At 40.9% G+C, this 22702-nt stretch overlaps 1 protein-coding gene across 1 annotated transcript in view; it reads right to left on the reverse strand.

The window, feature by feature from the left end:
- Positions 1–5071: 5071 nt before the first annotated feature.
- Ppp1r14c (protein phosphatase 1 regulatory inhibitor subunit 14C) overlaps positions 5072–22702 on the reverse strand; it is an 82719-nt gene continuing 65088 nt past the window's right edge. Inside the window, exon 4 of the mRNA XM_005321456.4 lies at positions 5072–6643. Within this exon, the coding sequence (XP_005321513.2) occupies positions 6569–6643 (75 nt within the window). The 3' untranslated portion in view covers positions 5072–6568. The remainder of the gene's footprint in view (positions 6644–22702) is intronic.

The following is a 22702-nucleotide window of genomic DNA, read 5'->3' on the forward strand; positions in this document are numbered from 1 at the left end:
GATTGCAGGACAAAGGGCAAGGTACTGCCCTAAGTGCTATAAAAAAAAACACTTTAAAAAGGACAAATAATCTGTCATTTCTCCATAAGTTTCCAACAGAGAGGTTTAAGTCAGTGATATTCCTTCAAAATATCAAATCAGCACCAAAGGAAAAATTTCCTGCTATTAACAATGGAAAACAAAATACAAATCACTTACCTTCAAGCCACTTGTGATCCAGAGGGTGGGTTGGGTTACACTTTATAGACCACTTAGTGACCTCACAGAACCAATCTGGTAGAACCAGATCTTTCCTGAGCTCAGTTTCTATTTTTGGTTTCAGTAATCACTGGGTGGACCATGACACTGCAAAACTGCTCCTAGAGTGGAGTTTGGGAACTTCAAAAGAGCAAGTGATGACATACTCTTCATATAGTTCAGACACATACATATTTATTAACTATGTATGTATTAACTACATATGACTAACTGTACGTATTAATGGGATTCAGTGTGGTATTTGCATCCATGTAAAAGAGTGTGTCATCAAATCTAACCACCATCCATGCCCTTCCCAATTCCTAGTAGAATCCGATTCTGCTTTTAGGTCAATATGTTTTAACATATGAGAGAGAAACATGTGGTGTGTGTTTTTCTGTGTCTAGCCTACTTCATTAACATAATGCCTTCCAGTTCCATATACTTTGCTACAAATTATAAGATTTCATTTTTCTTTATGGTTAAATAATATAATACTCCATTGTGTATGCATATCACATTTTCTTTAACTCTTCATCTGTTGATGAGCATCTAGGCTGATTCCATTTCTTAGCTATGGTGAACAGTGATACAATAAACATGGGTTTTTATGTGTTTCTTCATGTGGATTGCACTTCCTTTAGGTAGATTCCAAGAAATGGGATAGTTGGATCTTAGGATAGATCTATTTTTTGTTTTTTATTTTAAAGAGGAAGATTTGAGGCAAGAGCTCCTCTTGGCTTGTCTTCTCTACCTCACTGTAAAAGGTCCTTTTACTAGATTTCTCAGTCATTGTCTCTTGTCTATTGGTGTCTCTTTCCCTGGTAGTGTTTATTTTGTGTTGCTGACAAGGAGGGAGAAAGAAGGTGCCTTTGTGAAAGTAAATTTTGACCCCAGGCCAACTAGTTCTAGGCATGAAATCACTTTAAAGGAAAACATATGATGCTATGTAGTTGAAAATGACTAATCAAGCTAAGCAAGGTATCTACTAATTACAAGAATAATACACGTCATATTGAAAGAGACCTAGAAGACGGACCATTGTTAAGACTTGTTTAGGGTCTGAGATTTTACTGTACTATTAGCTCACAAGTTGGTGTGCCACAGTTCATAGATGCTGGCAAAAGACCCAAAACCCCTGGATCCAAAGGAAGGACAGTTTATTACTCTCAGAAAAAGCAGTAGTCAGAGTAACAGCACTTTTGAGTATCAATTTGTATGATTGTTTGTGTGTGTGTGTGTGTGTGTGTGTGGTACCAGGTATTAAACCCAGGTGTTTTTTATACACCCAACCATTTTTATTTTGAGACAGGGTCATTAAGTTGCCAAGGCTGTCCTTGAACTTGCAATCCTCTTGATTCAGTCTCCCAAGTAGCTGGAATTACAGAATGAATGGCCATTCTGAGCTTGGAGTCAATTTTTAATGTTAATTTCTTTGAAGTCCCAATTTCCATAAAGTGTTGCAAAGAAGTACAGATGACACCTGCACATGTAGTGAGCTTTTTCCTAGCAGATGATACTCTGAATTTAGGGAACCCAAATCTTTTATAATGGGAAATAAGATACCTACCCATTACTTTGATCTGGAGGGAAGCATTATTGCTAACTTCCAAGGCTATCTGCTGCACATACAAATATTCTTGAAAAGATGGTCTGATATAAAGCAGTCTGTGCTCAAAAAACATGCACAAGTATGGGGGGCCCATATAAAATTGTCTTCTAATAACTGCAATATGAAATTAAGAACTTTCATTTGAAGATGATCAAGCAATTCCCTTGAAATACAATCCCCCCACACATTCTTGCTAGGACCACTTACTTTTAAGAGTCCACCAGAGCAAGATGAGCCCAAAGAAGGCCACCCAATTAGTTTCATTTAACACCCACCAAGGAGCTCAAACATGAAGGGAACACATAGCAAAGACAAATGTGGCCTTACATGGTTGACCCAGTAGAATTAACAGAAAAGCAAGTGTCTAGGACCTAATTTGCAGATGTTCTAATATCAGTGCCCTTTTGAGAGGTCTGTCTGGTGTCGTGTAGTAGGGAATACAATACACACATATAGTAGGGAATACAATACGTTCTTGAAGAACCTTTGTCAGTCATCCCCAGGCAACTTACACCAGTCAACAAGTGAGGACTATTCAGTGTTCATGAAAGACCGAAACAGAATGCTTTAAAAAAAAAACAAAAAAACAAAACAAAAAAAACAACTCTTGTAGCATTATTTCTGAGTGGGGGCTGGAGGGAATTCCATGAAGCCTGGACAGCTCTTTCTCACTTGTAGGAGGCTGGGAGAAGGCATTCAGTTTTTTTCAAAGACAAGATACACACCATAAATTATTCTCCAAATCCCAAAGGAAACGAAGCTAGTTCTTAGTAATACCTCTCTAGGATCATCTGGGTTAAAATGAATTCAAGAGAAAACGGTGGGGAAAAATACAGGTATATCTGTCTGTATCCAATTTTAAAATGGCTTCCAGAGAGTTCCAGATGTGAGGTTTATTTTTTAGATGGACCACAGACAAAGACAGCACTTCCCACTGTGTCCTGTTAGGACATGCAGTACAATTAAAGGGTCCCGAGCCCAGTACCCTAGGACAGGAATCAAAGGAGGAAGGTGACAGGGAGGTAGGGCAGCCCTCCCAATGTGGCTGGATCCCAGGAAGCAGAGGGAATCCCCAGGTTCTTGAGGACTCAGACGTGAAAAGGGGGCTGTGACCCATGGCTGTGTGGCGGGTCCTTCTCTTGTTAAACAGCAGACGTGTTGAAAAGGGCTCATATTCCCAACTGCTGTGCCTTGTTAGAAAGACCCAGATATAGCCACAAGCTCATCTATTGTTGCTGAGCTGATTCTGCACAGCATGCAATACTTTATGGGGACTTTGGGTGACAAATAATAACCCAATATCAGTATGTTCCAGGAATTAAAAAGCACTTTACCCAGAGCTTCTCTGGCCCCAAAGTTGCCTTCTCAGGAAACAGATGGATGGATACTCCATTCTCAGCTACTGAGAACAAGTCCAGGGCCTTCACATCAGGGAAAAGGCCAAACCTGGACACAGGCCAGCAGCCCAGGGAAGGGGAGGGGCAGGGAGCCCCCTGTTCTCAGGAGTGAGGAAGAGCACTGCAGGTGTCCGGGGTCCTCCTTCATCCACAAAACCTTCACCCGCATCCACCAGCTCAGGGCCTGGCTTAATTTAGAGGCAATTCCTGGGTTTCACTCCTGTCAGTCAGAGAGTAGCTAGAGACAGAAAAGTCCAGTGGTTATGGGGCTTTGGAGTCAAATAGGCTTGGGTTTGAATCTCAGCTCTGGAACTGTGTGACCTCAGGCAAGCCAATAAACCTCTCTGAGTTTATTTTCTCATATGTAAATGAGAAGCCAATCTACCTCAGAAGACTAAGGTCAGGATTAAATGAGATAAGTCATGTAAGCACTTAGTGTTATGCTTTTATTATGATTGTTATAAATGGAAGCCACTCCATAAAGCTTAAACAGATTTCTCAATGTTCAAGTGAGCACTGATATAGAATTAGATACTTTTAGCCCATTTCCCCCAGTATGAGGAAGAACCAGTGTTTGACGTCATCACTGCCACCTTCTGTAGTAGTACAAATACGGAAGGCTGAGCTCAAACCAACACATCACATGACATAAGCATGCCTCTATGGTCCTAGAGATTCTGATTTCATTGGTCATTTTTTTTTCCTAAAGCTTTCCAGGTGATTCAGATGGAAATTCAGATCTAAGAACTATCACCCTAGCTAGGAAGGAAACTTCTTGAAGAACCTTTGTCACATTCATTCAATCAGCAAACATGCATTGGTCTCTTTGATGGTCCAAGCACAGGACCAGATGCTGGGTTAAGTACCAGTCCCAACCTCCAGGATGTCGGAGGCTGACAGAAGAGTCCTCAGGCGGGCAGGCAGAGTGGCACTGAGGTGCATGCTACGGGGGTGAGGCTGGAGCTGCGAGGAAGGGAATCCAGCTCTGTGAACACTGCTGCTGGGGAGGGTATTCTGGGCCAAGGCAACAGATCTTACAGAGCCTCAGAGGAGGAAAGACATGGAATATTCCAGAAATCACCAGGAATTCAGTGGGACTGGATATGGGCTAAGAAGTGGGAGAGGCAGGAGCCAGCGCCTCTGAAGGCAGACACCGGAGGTGAGGTTTGAGCGGGGAGCAGGATGATCATTCTGGCCGCTGGTGGAGAACAGCAGAGAGAGAGAGGGAAGGAAGGACGTGGAGAAGCCAGTGTAGAGGGCCGCCTGAGAGGTACTGGCAGAGGACAGACAGGTGAGTGGGGTGTGTGGGGAGGGTGGGGAGTGAGGGCAGGGGGTAGCTTGTAGCTGGGCCACTCTGGGTAGCAGTGAAGCTGGTGGCCTGAGCAAGTGAAGGGAGGAAGGTGGGGTGCATGGGGGCACCAGGGTCCATTCTTGCTTCACTGGAAGACCATAATCTGGGCTGTCAAGCTTGTAGAAACCCTGCAATTTTTTTATACCACCCATGGCATTATGACGATATTTGGAATATGTTTTTTCAATTTGAAATCTTCTTGAGGATTTTTCTGAGATGACAAAGGGAAGTTTTCATAAAATGAACAGGGTCTGGCCTAGGTGAGTGCTGGAGCAGAAGCCTGCCAGGCTAAGAGTGTGTCTGGGTCCTTTGTTTCCACCTCTGATCTGAAGAGGCCCCAGGAATAAGCTAGGATTACCTGCCTGCAAATACGACGGCTCGAAACTTAAAGCTAGACATATAGACAGTAGGTGCCCTCATCTGCAGAGAACCCGGCAAAGTGAATCACCATGTTAATAAATTCTGCAAGGCACGTGAGGTTTGTAAGCAGCTCCATTTATTTGAGTAAATAGCTTGTAAATAAATCATTGGTAAACATTACAAAATTAAATACATTTTCAAAAGCTTGCCAGTATACGTAGAATTCACAAACATTGATCTTTTTAAAAAATAAAATATGTTCAGAGCACCCTTGATATAAAATGCCTGGTCCCTGTCCTCAGACAGGGCTACCTGGAGACACCTTACAGTAGGTGGGGTTTCATGGGGAGGCCGCAGGGGCCTCCTGGAGGGAAGAGTTTCTACTGTCACCTTTTACCCCACCCACATCCCCTATGAATTATAATTCTACTCCAAGGAGCTGGTAAGCAACTGAAGGGGCGGGGCAGGTGCTCGGGTCTAGCTCCAGGCTTGAGATCCAGGTCATTCTTAGGGCCAGGAGTCTTCAAAGTCCTCGTCATGAGCCACTGAGTAAAGCCAAAAATGCAACTGTCTTGAGAGAAGGTGAGGCCCTGCTGTCTCCACACTCCCTCAGCACTTTCTTAACCCACCTCTGGTCTGATGTTACAAGGCACAGAGGGACCCAGAGTTCATTTCTAGGGACTTGGACAGCTCAATCTGCTAACTTCCTTTTGACCTGCTTTCCAGAAGAGGGAATGACACACAGTATTTGGTGGAAAGCAGAGAACTCATTGCTACACAGTGCTTCCTTTTTCCATTGCAAAACACCACTCTGACAGCGTGGGCATTTCTCTAGAAATCAGGTTAGTTCTTCAAATTAAGGGTTCATAAAACTTTAAACAACCACAAATGAGGCAATAAGCATATGACCTGGCAAAGCGTCCTGACCAATGAAATCATATAAAGTCCACAAATTAAGCCCTTGACCAACTCCACGTTTTCGTAGTGTAGCACATTAGAATAATGGATACACTAGATTCTTCCACTTTGGTGCAGAAAGTGAAGGTTGAAGGTCAACAGCACTCACATGAAGAATGCCCAGTGGCCTCTTGGAAATACATGTGCTGTGACCTCCCGTGAAAGGATGACCACAAGTTTGTCCCATCCATGTGAAATAAAACTCACATCTACATTTTAACTTAGTCGTGTGTAGATATATACAAGTACAGGAAAGTTGACATCTGAGTCACATGTACAACTTAAGAAAAAAACATTACCAAACTGGTTATAAGAAAGCCACCTTCCCTGCATAGTAAAGTACTAAACATCTGAGTCCTTGAAGAAACACTGCCTGTCCTGGCTCACCCTTGGAAGTTCCCCTGCTTTGAGGATCCTCAGTAGGGCTGCAGCCAAGAGTCATGATATCTTTGCTATTAAAATATTACACTAATGAAAACCTTTAAAACAACAAGAACAAAAATGAACACTCTTGAATAAATGTCTAATAGATTCCCTCCCCACACACCAAAAAAAAAAGTTGTTCATAAGGACAAATATTGTTTAATAAAAGTCTTCATGAAGTCCAGATCCCAGGACACTTTGTCTCTGAGACAGTTCTACCCTGTTCCAGAATTATATGCTCTTCTTCTGTGGAGGGCTGAGTTTCCTCATGCCTCTTATCCGGGAGAGCAGCTCTGTGATAAATTCCTAAAAGAGATCAAAGAAGTTCGCATGAGAGGTCGCACTATTAAAAAGTGTGTTTTAAAATCTGCTTAATGTAATTGATGTTAATCGCAGTTCATTTAGTTGATCAATTTGGTGTGAACTCTGTGTAGAACACAGCTATATTTTTAAACAAAGGAAGAGCACTTTAACTTCATGGAAGCATTCTTTCTCCCTCTCTGCTCTCTTCCAGGAGGAAGGCAGGCTGTGTCCACTCACTGATGCTACCTGGGGCCTCGGTAGCATGCGTGGTTTTGGTGTTCACCTCGACTTCACTGGGTGCGTATGCATCACCTGGGGTCTTGTAGCTTTTGATTGAATAGGTGCAGGTTGGTGAATCTGCATTTCTGACAAGCTCTCGAGTGATGCTGGCACTGCTGGGCCTAGGAACACCCTGAGAGCCACTGGTCTAGATCATAGGAAGAGTCCACTTTTTTGAATGCAAATCATAGGCAAACAAAAAAAAAATCACATTTTAGGGCTGGGGTTGTGGCTTAGCAGTAAAGCGTTTGTCTAGTGTGTGAGAGGCCCTGGATTCCATCCTCAGCACCACCTAGACATAAATAAATAAAATATAGGTATTGTGTCCAAATACAACTAAAAAATATTAGGAGGAGGAGACAACAACCATCCAGTAACTACACATACCTGAGATTAAAATTTACGGAACTCGTTATATGCAAAGCCTATTTTCTATTCTCTGATTTTTTTCTATTTTATTCTAATTTTATTTACAAAGGAATGCTAGATGAGCCACTAAGATGATTCCATAACCTACAAAGGGATCAGAGCCCAAAGAATGAAAAACCATCTAGAATGGTCCCACTTTGATATCAGGAGTCTGTTACTGTTGCCTCATGTTTTAAATAAGCTATTAAATAAGTCACAATGATTACCTCCTCTTCCTATTTTATATTTGTCAAAGACAGAGCTGACAGCCGGTGTCCGACTTTCTGATCAGCAAGTAACAGGTAGTGAACTGAGCTCACAGGGGCCACCACTGAGAAACCCTGTAGTCCCTCCAGGCGCTCCAGACCAGCTCTCAGCAATCTCCCTGCTCCAGTGCAGCCCGGTCCTGAGCCCCGAGACCAAATGAGCCCTGCACTGCTCTCCAGCTCCAAGCCCCCATAAATTTAAGTAGTTAACATTTGTCTGACACAGTTTGTTTTTAATAGTCTTTTTGCCATTATGAAAGTAATATGTGCTTTTTCTAAAAAATTTGGAAAATACAAATCAGCAATGATGTACTCCTTAGAATTAACCACTAGGAACAGGTTTTCCTCATGGATATTGTTTTTACTTAATTAAGATCATACTGTGTAACCACATCCTTTCTTCCCACTTAGTGTTATGTCAGAAGCTTTTCCCCACAACATTAAACAGGCTCTCTCAAGGTTAATGTTAGTGGCTATACAGTCTTTATTGTAGGGACGTGGTTCAGTCTGCTTAATTCTCCATCCCTGGAGCTCTGGATGGTTCCTGGCTTTTCATGAACAATGGTACAACTCACTTATGTGTGAGTCTTTGTCTGCAGGTGGACTTTCCCTTTGGAGAACTATCCTTTAATCCCCACCATCTCCAACCTTGAACAGACCAAAAAAAAAAAAAAAAAATATATATATATATATATATATATATATATATATATATATATATATATATGGTTATTTCAAATTTCTGAACACTGCCTATCTAATTTAAAGGATTTTCTTGGGTGAAATAATGTTATATTTCCCCATTTTATTTTTTATGATATGGAGTTACACTGGTGATGTATTCATATATGAACATAGGAAAGTTATGTCAGATTCATTCTACTGTCTTTCCTATTCCCATTCCTCTTCTTTCCCTTCATTCCCATTTGTCTAATCCAATGAACTCCTATTCTTCCTCTCCCTACCCTTCCTTGCTATGGGCCTGCATCCACGTATCGGAGAGAACATTTGGCCTTTGGTGTTGGGGGACTGTCTTACTTCACTTAGCATAATAGTCTCCAGTTCTATCCATTTACCAGCAAGTGCCACAATTTCATTTTTCCTTATGGCTGAGTAATATTCCATTGTGTAAATACACCACATTTTCTTTATCCATTCATCTCTTAAAGGGCACCTATGTTGATCCCATAGCTTGACTATTGTGATATTTTCCCATTTTTTTAATATTTATTTTTTAGGTTTTTTTTAAGTGGATACAATATCTTTATTTTTTATTTTTATTTTTATGTGGTGTTGAGGATTGAACCCAGTGCCCCACACATACCAGGCAAGCGTGCTACCACTTGAGCCACATCCCCAGCCCTATTTTTAATTTTCATTTTGAAAAGTTAAAGTCTTTCCTATTATTTCCTTTACTATGTGATTTAACCAACTGATATACAATATCCTGAGTATATAATTTCAATTTTTTTGCTTTTAAAATGTGTTCTGCAAATGACTACTGCAAAGAGTTTCAGTAGTTAACTATAATTTCCTTTCTTTCTTTGTTTTTTGGGTTTTTTTTTGAGTTTTTTTTAAAGCCAAGGTCAGAATCACAAACCCTGTTATTTGTTTTATTAGCAACTCTGGTAATTTTTTACACTATTTTAATAACATGCTTTTCATAAAGTAAACACTAAAATCACATAAGGAATAATGTATTCAAACTATAGACATTCTCTTCAAGACAAAAGTGATTTGGTAATTTAAATCAAATTCAAATTTTCTTAAAAATTTGTCATGATATGCATAAATCTCAGAGGTTAAAAAATTTAAATAAATGATAAGATCTGTCTTACGTTTATGATGTACTAATATTAATGGAAAAGTCTCATTTAAATTTTATATCAATTAATTATATGTCTATATCTTAATATACTGCATTGTGCATGATGTGCATATTTATACTGTTCATTAAATTTGCACTTCTTGGTATTCAGCTGAATGAGTTAAAAAATACAAGACCAATACTTAGTCTCCATATAGAAACGTGACAACACCCCCAGCAGACAAGGTTACAGATGGTTACAGATGATGCTGTTGGTTACAGATGATGCTCAAGGAAGATTCAAGGATCTGTAATCAAAAATGGTTCATATTACTTGGTTCATATCCCTCAAAAGCTCTCTCCATCACTGAAAAGCTGCAGGTGGCTTAGAGCACACTGATGGAAATCATGGGCAGGCTTGGTCCATGTTGGAGGTGGAACCAATGTGCCTTGCTGCTGGATGGAATACAGTGCAGTGGGGAAAGAGGACAGGAAAGACAGAAATGAAGGTGATTGTTCTTCAGCATTGGGATGGAAAGAGGGTGCAGTTTGCTGAAATTGGAGAGACAAAAGCAACAGGTTTACAGATTTGTGCTGAGATGACAAGAAGACAGGTAAATAGGACTCAGAGTCTCAGCCCATGGCCAAAACATAAATATGGACATCACCAGCATCCAAGTCAGTGGCTTTCAAGTTAAAAACAAACAAACAAACATACTACTTGTGATGCTTAGAGATTTCAAGACTGAAACAAGGGTTTCATGAAAAATTATAACTTTTCTTATTTTATTTTGGAAAAAAATACAGGTCAAGACCAGCTAATGAGTTGCCACCTAGAGATTGTAAACACACATTGATCAATTAAAATTCATTTTATTAGTCACACTAGCCACATACCAAGCATGTCATAGCCACAATAGCCACATTGGACAAGGCAGATATAGAATATTTCCATTATCACAGAAAATTCTATTGGCCAGCCCAGATGATGATGATGGTTTAAATAGCAGGGCTATGAGCAGCCTTGGAGATAAGTGTGAATGGAAAGGAAAAGAAGGCTGAAGATCAAGGCTCCAACTCCACCACCAGTTGTCACTCGTCACAGGGCCACAAGAAACAGCAGGCAAAAACAAAAAGAGTACTGTTAAGGCACAGGGAGAAGAAAATGTTTCTGGAAGGAAGAGGTGATCAACAGAGTCAAGTGCTGATAGAGGTCGGGTAAACCAAGGGCAGAGACAAAGTCACGGGCTTGGGCCAGAAAGGGGCCACTGTGTCCTGGAGACAGAGGTTTTACTAGAAAGGATGGAAAGGAGCTCCCACCACTAAATGTCTTAGTGACTTTTTCTTATAGACAGCTTTATTAAGGTATAAATGACATGCCATAAAGTCGAACACATTAAAGTGTAAAACCATCACAAGCAAGCTACCTGCATGATCAACCTAATGGAAAACCCCACTCTCTAGAAGTTTCTTCATATCCCTCTGCAGTCTTCCCTCTTTCCATCTCCAGGGCAACTCTGACTTGCTTTCTGTTACCATGCATTAGTTTTGGCAGCACAAAATGGTTTAAGACACCAAGCTACAAAAATTCAAATCGGGAACACACTATGGTGACTACATTAAGAAAACACAGCCCACCTCGCCCCAGCCCTCGGGGGGAGTTTGACAAGGAAGGCAGATGAGAAGTGTGGTGTGTGACCCTCAGCGAGACCCTGGTGCTCAGGTCGGGGTGTGAACGTTGCGTTGCGAGTAGTATTTTTATTTCTTCCCTGGAAGCCATGAGCGGACCCGGCCAAGCAAGTGATTCTCCCTGAGTGTCTGCCAGTTTCCCGGGCTGCAGGCACGGAGGCCACCATTGCTAGGAAGCCACTCCACCTCCTCATCCTGCCTGGTGGAGGGCCACAGTCCCTCCCGCATCTTCCCCATTGCGTTCCTGCCTTGGTCCTGCCCTTCTACAGCCTGAACAAGAGCCGACTACCAAATCAGCCACTTCAGAGCCACTTCAAGTGACAGTGTCACTTCCTCTCTCCAGGGGTTACAAATGAGTGTATTTGCTCTTCATATCATGAAGTGTTAGAAATGGACTTGAAAACATTCCTTTAGAAGCATTTCCCCAGCACCTACCCCCCATACATACACACACACACACACACACACACACACACACACACACACACCCACCACACAAGCTCATTCTAACTAGAAGTTAGGAAAAGGTATATTAGAGAAATAGAGCAATAAGATAGCATCAAATTGTCAAAATCTTTAATGTTTGAGAATACCAAGTTAAAAGGATGTTCTAAAATTCTGTGGGTGAGCCAGTGTAAATATTAAGAGCAACACCATTTCCTGGTATATTCCTTGGAGAAACTTGTACATGAGGCAACAGGTAAGTAATAATTATTTTATTGCGCCATCCTTTATAATAATATGAAACTGAGCATAGCCCAAGGGAGCATCAACAGAAGAATGGGAAACTATATGATAGTATATTAAAACAAAGAAATGCTATGCAGTAATGAAAAGTAAATGAACTCTACGACAGCCCCCTATGTTAACACAGATAAGCTTCCAACATCTAAAGCTGGGCAAAAATAAGCAAGCTGAAAAAGGACACTTATAAAATGTTATCTTCACTGTGACAAAAGCACACAAAATAATCCACATGCATATTTGTTTCTCCACTTGGTTGCAAGAGTCTTACTCACTTTGTTTTCCTAGCACACCACTTAATATGTAAGAGGTGCTCAGCAAAGGTTTGCCAAGTGAAGAATTATATAAACGGACAAATTAATTCACACCGCTGTGGCATGGTCGGAAAGAAAGGGGGAGGGGGAGCACTAGAATCTTTAATGTCCACTCAGTGATTGGGGGGGACATATAAATTAGGCCTCCACAAATATGAAGGCTGTGATTCTGTGTGTGTGTGTTTGTGTGTGTGTGTGTGTGTGTGTACATGGTACTGGGGACCAACTCAGGGCCTGCACACTGAGTTAGATTCTTAGTCTTTTTATTTTGAGATGTGTTCTCACAAAGTTGCACAGACTGGCCTCAAACTTGAGATCCTCCTGCCTCAACCCTCAGAGTCTCTGGGATTACAGGTGTGCGATGATGCCACACTGACTAAAGGTACTTCTTTTTTGGGGGGAGTAATAGGGATTGAACTTGGGGCCACTGGACCACTCAGCCGCATTCCCAGACCTATTTTGTATTTTATTTAGAGACAGGGTCTTGCTGAGTTGCTTAGCACCTTGCTTTTGCTGAGGCTGGCTTTGAACTCGAGATCCTCCTGCCTTGGCCTCACCAGTTGCTGGGATTACAGGCGTGACCACTGTGCCCAGCTAAAAAGTACTTCTCTTTAAGTACTGGTAAACCAACACAGCCAGGGAGTTAGGGAAAAGCTGAGAGAAGAGTGGAGCCTAGGTGTTCTTCACAATCTCTCTCTCTCTCTCTCTCTCTCTCTCTCTCTCTCTCTCTCTCTCTCTCTCACACACACACACACACACACACACACACACACACAAACACACACCCACACATTCACCCACACACACCACACCCACCCCCCCCCACACACACGTGTATCAAAGAAGCAATAGAAAGAAGAATAACATTTCCACGGAGTTTGAAAACGGACTCTCTGCAGCCTGATCTGTGAATCTTCTAAGAAAGAAGTCCAGACAGGCTCTGAGGGATCTGGCAGCAGCTGGGAGAACAGAAGGTCCTTTCTCGCTCTGAAGCCTCTGCTGTGAGGCTCTGTCACAGGGGCACGGCAGTGGCACACTCTACTCTGAACTCTCTTCCTTCAGATCCCTCCTGGTCTCTGTGGCTTTCAACATCCACGGCCCCCTCCCTGTCACGAGCCTGCTCCAGCCTGTGCCAGAGGAGGCAGATGGACACAGGATTTGTAATTATCACCAGAGCCAGGCCTCTGGGAGCCCTCCTGGTCATTCAAAGTAATCGGTTACACTCCCTGGTAAGAATCGGCTGCTCTAAAGAAGACAGACCATTGGAAAAGAGGAAATGAAGGAAACCACAATGTCACAAACCGCATTTGTGAAATTCTTTCAAACATTTTGAGCCATTTAAAAAGAAACAAGATAAACAGATATTATGCAATGTCCCTTTAAGTACAAGTATTTGCCAACAATATAACTTTTAAAAGAAATGCTCAGAATCTCTGACCAGGGAATGGTGTCACCAACCACAATAACTGTGCCAGGCAATAAGGGGAGTCAAGAAGAACTCCAGATGCTCAACCCACTTTTCCAGAAAATACCACTTACTCTTTACTTAGGGTTTGGTTACTCCTTAGAGAAACGTGTATATGAGGCAACAGGTCAATGATAATTATTTTCTTGCACCATCCTTCATAATTATATAGTGAGCATAGCCCAAGGGAGTATCAACGGGGGGGGGGAGAGAGAGAGAGAGAGAGAGAGAGAGAGAGAGAGAGAGAGAGAGAGAGAGAGAGGAGGAGCAGGGGAAGATTCCAAAGGAGGGGACCACATGGGTCTCAGGACCCACCTGTGTACCATCTCCTCTTTCTCCCCAGACCAGTCACTACCTTAAACTTGCATATTCCCAGAAGCCTCTGCCCTGCCCGCAGTCTCACTCCAACTTAGTGCAAATCTAGTCAACTTGAGTACAAATTCTAAGTAGCTGCCTTACACTTCTTCCAAAAAGTCTGACATTCAATAGCCGAGGTGGGAGTGTGCTGTTATGGTTTGGATATGAAATGCTCCCCAGAGGTTCATGTGTTGAAGGTGTGGTCCCCAGAGCAGCAACACTCAGAGGTGGGGCCTTTGGAAAGTGAATGGATCATAGAGGTTCTGGTCTCAACAGTGGATTAACCCACTGATGGTTCATAATTGAACAGGGAGGAGGTGGAAACTGTAGGACTTGGGGCCTAGTTAGAGGAAGCAGGTCACTCTAGTATACCCTGGAAGGGGATGTCTGGTCTCCAGCCCCTTCAACACTCTCTCCCTCCTATCCACCAAGAGGTGAGCAGCTCTGCTCCATCACATTCTCTCCGTGTGATATTCTGCCTCATCTTGTGCCCAGAAGCAACAGAGCCGGGTGATCCTGGATTCTTTTGAAACTATGAGCTAAAATAAGTCATTAATTCCTCTAATTTGATTTTATCAGGTATTTTGTCTAAAATTCTGACATACTTGGAAAGGTACGAATGGGATGGAAGCAGAGAAGAATTTCTAATCCACCAAAGTTTAGATGAGTGAAGAAAATTCCAGAAGGGTAGGATGTACCTCTTCAAAAAGATGAAGGTAACACCTGAAAACCATTCCAAATGGCAAAAGCTGTCACCCAAAGAACCAGAGAGGCACTGAAAAATCATGCTGTAAATTTTAGTCACCTTGGCCACTCAGGTCGCCCACGGGCCACAAAGTGAATCAGAACAGACGAACCCTGCTTTGGGCAGGTAAGGACTGTGCCATAGCAAGCTCCACCCGTGTCACTCACCCCTGAGACATTCAGTTTCCCCTCTTCTTGGGGGAGGAGAGGACGCCTCGTCTTTAGAGAGGCTCATTTGCTGACAGGGGACACCAGAACTGATTCTATTTTCTATTATCTGAAAAGAGGCTTATGATCCTGTTAGGATCATAATGTTACGGCCTCTGCCAACACCACTTCCTGAAGGCCTCGGCTACATGCTGGCTTTTCCTTCCCTCCTTTAACTTAACGCCACTGATACTATATTATCCATTTATTTTCCCGACTATCTGCCTGTAAAGATGAATTTGTTCTGCTGTGAGAGCAGTCCCATTACTCTATCTTAGACATGCAGTCCACCACTCTTATTTTTTACCTAAAATTCCAACCTTTAGTGGTGTGCCAGGGGTGGGGGGAGTCACCTGCAATCACCATTTTCAACCTGATGCTCTTAATTCTTTCCTTCCTTACTAACAGGTTTCTCAGAGTCTTTACATTTGCAATTCAGGCAACACAAAATAAAATTCCCCTAAGTAATCTTACCATAGAGAATAATTCATGGAGTAAATTCAGCAAAATTATAATCTCTCACTGAGTTATTACGAAGGAAACTAAGTCATTTCATCCAGATTCCCATTATCCATGAAAGAGAATATTACTTCCCATCACATCCAAGGAGGTTATCTGTGAAGCAACAAAGCATTTATTTGTGGTCCAACTTTGGAAGCACAGATTCCTGCAGAAACCAGAATGCACCCCATTAAGGAGGGATTCAGAGGGTGCTCTGAAAGAACGAGAGGAAGTTAAGTGGGTCACTCAGATGTTTATCACACAGGATTGGGGGATCGATTGACTTCCAGCTCATTGGCTGCATTTTTTCTAGGAAAGAGATTGTTTTATACAATCCTCAGGATGCTCCTTCTCAGCAAATAACTTTTCCTGTGGCATGTCAGTAAGTCCACAGAGGTCACCACAGCACAGGATAGAGTCTGGGTCACAAGATGGTGTCCCTGTTGTAAACGTTTTCTCACAACTTCAAATACCTGAATCTTGTCTAAAGAAAGGAAATGCATTTTCAAAGACTTTTGGATTTGGTTTGATCCTGTCTTTGTCAAAAATATAGAAAACTGAATATTATGTGTTAAATAATCTTTAATTCATGTTTTTTTTTCTGTCCAGATAAGTCTAAATATAGGGAGGGAGGGTAGATCTGTTTTTAATATAGGTATGACCTCTCTGAATTTAGTGTCAAAGAAAAGATCCTAAAATCATAATTGATCATTAGAAAATGTCATCCAGGTCCAGCTCCATATAAAATCTGTGCTTTGTCCACCACGTCTTTTAAAAATCGACATCATTAATTATTGGGGGCAGGGCCACCAAAAGCAAGACACATGTGGCTTTTCCCATAACAGTATGTTATCTTTCCTTATGTCACTGTTATTATCACCATCACCATAAGCAGGGTCATCCTGTGTCTAAAAAGCACGTGGTAAAGACCTTAGCCTTGTCAAAAGATAATCTGGTCTCTGCCCTCAGCTCCTGAGAAGTGAGCTTCAAACCCTTAGAACTTCTGCACTCTCCCCACCCCCCAAAAAGTTTGTTTCCCTGGGGGGATTGAGTCACACCAGATTGTCTAACAAGGTGACTGAGACTGGGTGCTTTGGGTCATGTTGTATTAGCTACAGCTGCGAAAAGCCTTGTGGGCAGTCAACCATGTTAATGTGACCAAACTCCAGACACCAGGGCTCAGAGCTTCCTGGTGGTTACTCTGCATGTACATAACTGCTGAGAAAATTAACTCTGTCATTCCATGGAGAGGAGACACCTGGGAGCCCCATTTGGGGGAATTTCCCTGACTTAAGCCTATGAGTCTCTTCCCTTGGCTGATTCTAATTTGTAACTTTTGACTGTAATCAACTGGGAATGTGATATTAACTAATCTCAATGAGTTCTGTGCGCTCCTCTAGTGAATTATCAAATCTGAGGTTGATCTTGGGAACCCTTAAACTTGCAATTGGTGTCAGAAGTGAGGATAGTCTTGTGAACTATTCCCTAACTTTGCAAAAAGTGTTGAATGAAGATCAGGAAATAAGTGAAGAGTGTTTTTCATGACTGCACGCCTAGGGTGAGCTTACTTAACAATTCCAGGTTGGCTTCCCTGATGAAGACAATCCTATTAGGTTTTATAAATATTCCTGAGTGAAGCTTGCGTTCTTCTCATGTGAACTCAGAGAAAGGCAATGGGAAGTAGACAGAGTAGAGGATTCAGACTGAAATGTGGATCCAAATCCCAGCTCCAGCATGCACTAGGCTTTTGATCTGAGCAGAAGAGACATGGGAAATGAAGAGTCCAAAAGAAAGTGTGTGAGCAACTGGCAGACCAGGCAAGCACTCAATTCTTTCTCTGTTCAGAAACATTGTTCTGAAGGTCACAACTGCCCCTTTAAAAAATATTCATATATTCATATGTTTACTGTGACACTTTTCACCAGTTTTTTTTTTAACCAGGGATATGCCAAAAATTATCTGAGGATTTTGGGAAGGGTGCCACCTTTTAAAAGGTGACATCTTTTTCACTCATTAATCTCTCACTCAAGCTCTTGTTCATCACCCCAGCCCCAAAGTGTAGTCTTTTTGGCAGAAGGCCAAGAAGGGGCCAGATGGAAAGGGTCTGCCTTGAGGGAGGGGTACCCCTGCCTATGGACACTCAGACCCATTAAACTGAGTAACGAGGCTGCTCCTCCAGCAACAGCAGGTCCCGACAACCACGTTCAGGCAAGCAATTGGGTTCCTGACTTAGAGAACCATTGAACGAGCTGAAAACCTGGCATTTGGGTCCTTTTATGCCTATCTTAATAGTCTTTGAATGTTTAAATTCTCATTGAAGGTACCTGTGGCTTTCTAAGCCGTGGTTTTAAATATGGATGTAGACAGTCACTTCCACGTCCTGGTCCTTAGATCAGAGACCCACAGATATTCCATGAACATTTGCTGAGCAAATGAATGAAGGGAATGTAGTGAACTTTCTGGTTTATGTGCTGGAAATAACACATTTAGATATTCTCACTCTCATTAGCTCAGTGAAGGACTACTTCCATATATACAAAAAATGAACAATAATTTTAAGAGACAGATTAGGATGCTAAATGAATAGCCAACTGATGTGAACAGGATGAGTTGACCATGGCAAAGTCCATCAGGGTAAAAGGCGGGTTTGCCTTCCTACTACCAACACAGGCAGAACAGAGTAGGCCTGTCTTTCAGAAAACACTGGTCAATTTCTATTTATAAACCAGGATCACCCATACCATAGCACGGCCATGACATTTCCATGACCTACCAGATCACTGGAACTTGAAATGCCTCTTGCCACCTACTCCCAGACTGAGTCATCCTAGTGAACTCTGGGTGCATAGTTCAAAAAATGAAATAAATGCACAGAAAGAAAAACCTTCAACTATAAACAGAGACTTTTTTTTTAAAAGTCCATTAATTGGCCTGACAACTCCACCAACAGATGATAAGACAGATGCCCTCCAGCCAAGAGCAAGCGTGCTTTCTGTTTGTCATCTTAGTACAAAGGAAGTACTCCTGTATGATCCCAAGAGTTGGAAAGTATGCAAGTAAAGAGTAAGAAACAGGCAAAGAAGTTTCTCCCTGGCTTGGCAGTAGATGCCCACCCCTGACCCCTAATTTGTACAATTAGGCTATCACTACATATTATTCAAATCCATGTAATATCCTCAATACAAAACTTCTTTTCTTCCACATCATATAGAAACATCCAAAATTGCATTTACTTAAGGGGAAAGTAATAAAACAAGTGTCCTTATTAATCAATCACTAACACCTTACTATGGTGACCACAATTATATTGCTGGGTTTTAATGTATCCAACTCAGAAAAAAATATTATACGTTAAGAGTCCACAGTTTGAACATGAATCAAATGGAAAAATAGATGACCTTCCTCTATTAGCCTGTGACCTCCACAGGAGAAAACCACAGACCCAAACTATATGACAGAAGGTGATGAATCAAACCAATATCACATCTAAGAAATTAGCAGATTCCTTAAAGTACAATCACCAAATTTAATAATTCAAGGATACCTTTTGGTGAATTGGGGCATTTTGTATCTTGAACATGTGGTAGAGACACATTACTTTAAACAGAATCAGGTTCAACTAACATGTTAAGGGCATACATGTTAGTTATGTTAGATACTTTCATATGTACCCTTACCAACTGTGTGACCTTGGGCAATTCTTCCATGCCCAACATTATTTAACTGATAGAAATTCTGTCCTTCTCATAGCTTTGACTTGAAGATTAAGTAAGACTTCCTCTTTCCCTTCAGGCACACAAGAAGCTTAGATACCACCACTCCATCCTACCAAGCTGAACAAACTCAAAAATCAACAATGTTTTTTAGATTCATAAGAGCAGTGAAGTCAGAAGGCACATAATGCTGTAGAGAGGCTGATAGGTGGATACAGAGAATCCCAGCTCACTGGAGCAGAAACCACAGGCAGCAACTTCTGTGGGAACCAGAGCCACGGTGGGAAACGTCAACTACAATTGAGAAATTGCTAGAATCAGAGTGGACAAATCTGAGGGATTAAAACTCCAAGGAGACTCAGTTATGAGGGATCCCCATATTTTGTGAGTTTACCTCTAAGATCTTTACATTGAACATCAGAGAAAAATTCCTTTGTGCTTCTGGCAGGAGAAGAAAAAAAAGAACAATATGAAATAAACCGGAGAATTTTATTCTTAACAAATACTGTACTTGGGAAAAACCAACCTGAACCTACCCTGCTGGATTTTATCAGAGCCTGACTTAGAGAAAGGGAAATACCAACTCCTGCTGGTTCTAGCCATCTGTCCCAACTAAAGGGAGTAGGGTGTATGGTGTAGGGAGAGATGAGAAGCACTTGTGAAGTTCACAGTCCAGGGACGCAGGTTCAATGAAGATTAGGTCTTAAGCACAGGACTACAGAATGTTTCCTTCCCCAAACCTTAACTCCACATTACTAAAGGACTATTTTCAGCAGTTCATTTTACCCGATTCATCCTGTCCAGATAGCAAGAAAAATTACAAAAGTAAAAGGCAAAAATCATTGTTCACAGAGAAAGAGCGATCATTACAACCAGACTCAGATATAGTGGGGATGTTGGAATTATCAACTTGGGAATCTAAAACAACTATGATTAGTGCTAAGGAATCCAATGAATAAAGGAGGCAGCTTGCAAAAACAGACAGCAATGCAAGCAGAGAAATGGGTGTTCTAAAACCAAAATGCAATTGCAAAGATCAAAAACAATGTAATAGAAATGAAAAATGCCCTTGATAGACTCAATAGTATTGTTTGGATGAAGCTGGAGAACAAGTCTAAGTTCGAGACTATCTCAATAGAAATGGGTGGAGAGATATACCATGTTTGTGGACAGGAAGACTCAATATTATCAAAATGTGAGCACTTCTCAGTTTGACCTATAGATTAATGCAATCTCAGTCAAAATAAACTAATTCCAAAGTGTATATGGAGAGGTAAAAGGTTCAGAATAACCAATACAATATTGGAAGAGAAGAATAAATTCAGAGAACTGACACTAGTTAACTTCAAGACTTGCTATAAAGCTACAGTAATCAAAACAGTGTGGAACTGATGAAAGAAAAAACAAATTGATCTATGGAACATAATAGGCCATAATAAAATCAATTGATTTTTTTTATGAAGGATCAAAAATATATACAAGAAAGCCACCCTCAACAAATAGTGCTGAGACAAGCAAATATCCACATGCATCATACATAGATCTAATTGTAAAAAGTAAGTCTATAAAACTCTTCAAAGATGTCACTGGAAAAAAATACAGATGGTCTACTCTTTGGCAATTGGTTTTAGATACATCAAAGACAAGATTGACAAGAAATGATAAGCTGGATTTAATCAAAATAAAATTTTTCTGCTCTATGAAATACATTGTCAAGAGAATAAAAAGAGAAGCTACAGACTGGGAGAAAATATTTGCACGAGATAAATGAGATAAAGAGCTGTTAGGCAAATATACAAAGGAAGTGTTTGGTGTGTGGTGCTGGAGATTGAATTCAGGGCCTTATACATGTTGGACTAGAGCCACACCACTGAGCCACACCCCCAGATTTTAATAATTCAATAATAAAAAATAACCTGGTTAAAAAAAGAACCAGAGACATTAACAGACACCCCACCTAAAAAGACATACAGTTGAAAAACATGTAAATAGATGCTCCAAATTATACATCAGGGAAATGCAATTTAAAGCAATGATATTTCATTCAATGATATTTTATTCTTATTTCAAGTTACATTCCTAACTTGAAAATGATAGGAAAATGGTACAATAATATCATAAGAGTCCGATGGTTTCTTACAAAACTAAACATACTCGTCCTATACAACACAGCAACCGAAATTCCTTGAGATTTACACAAAGGACATTAAAACACTGCTACAAAAACCTACATAAGAATGCTCATAGCAACTTTATTTATAATTGCCAATACTTGGAAGCAACCAAGATGTGCTTCAGTAGATGAATAAATAAACTATGATACATTCAGACAATGAAATATTTTTCAGCACTAAAAAAGAAAAATGTGCTAACAAGCAATGAAAAGACACGGAGCAAATTTAAATGCATATTATAAGGAAAATACACCAGTTTGGAAAGGCTATATGCTATATGATTCGAATATGGCACTTTGAAAAATGTAAAACTATGGAGAGAGTAAAAAGATCTGTAGTTATCCGAGGTGAGAGGAAAGGAAGGATGAACAGGCAGAGCACAGAATTTTTAGGGTAATGAGAATTGCTCTGATGGATACTGCAATGGTGGACATGTGTGTCATTATATGTTTGTTAAAACCCATTAAGAAAGCAAAACACCAAGAGTGAGCCCTGATGTGAACTATGCATTTTGGGTGATCATGATATGTCAGTGTGGGTTCATCAATAGTAACAAATGCACCACTCTGGTGGGAGATCTTGACAGTGGGGGTATGGAAGGGGTTGTACGGGTTGTGTATAGGAAATTTCTACCTTCTGGTCAAGTTCACCATGTACCTACAACTGCTCTAAAATGAAATCTACTAAAACATCTTTAAAGTTATGGATGATTGAGTAAATGTTTGAAACTTTCATGAAAAAAAAAAGATTAAATGAGTTAACATAAGATTAGATCAGTGCCTGGCATATTAAATGCTTAATAATTATAGTTCTTACTAAATAGTTCTTACTAAATAGCATATAGTTCTTACTAAATCCAACTGGTTTTAGATACATCAAAGACAAGATTGATGAAATCTCTGTTATGACTACCTCCATTTTACACATGAGGAAACTAGCTCAGAGAAGCTAAAAAAAAAAAATTGCTTATAGTCAGCTAGTACTGGCACTACTGTGAATCTCTTGACTCCAAGTTTGGTGTTTTTTCTACCACCTACCCTACTTCCACAATGAGACTATAAATAAATATATCTGAGTCAGCAAAGACATCTTGCTTACATTCCTAACTTGAAAGTGGTATACTAATTGTATGTAAAATAATTTTGATCAAATATCACACCTCCAGAGACAGCAGTTTTTAAGGATATCATCAATTGTTAAGAGTTTAGTTCAGATAGGACAAGGTCCTTTAAAGTCCTAAATCTCTCATTGAGTTAAGTAGTTTAAGAAGACTGCAGACAGACAAAGCACAAGATCAGGGGTCAGAAACTCGGGGTGGAGTCCTGGTTTGCTTGCTCACTGCTCTGGCATCCTGGATAAGTTACTCAAACCCTCTTCAGGTTAAGTGATCATTG

Source organism: Ictidomys tridecemlineatus, chromosome 8, assembly GCF_052094955.1.
Source record: "Ictidomys tridecemlineatus isolate mIctTri1 chromosome 8, mIctTri1.hap1, whole genome shotgun sequence".
Lineage (NCBI taxonomy): Eukaryota > Metazoa > Chordata > Mammalia > Rodentia > Sciuridae > Ictidomys > Ictidomys tridecemlineatus.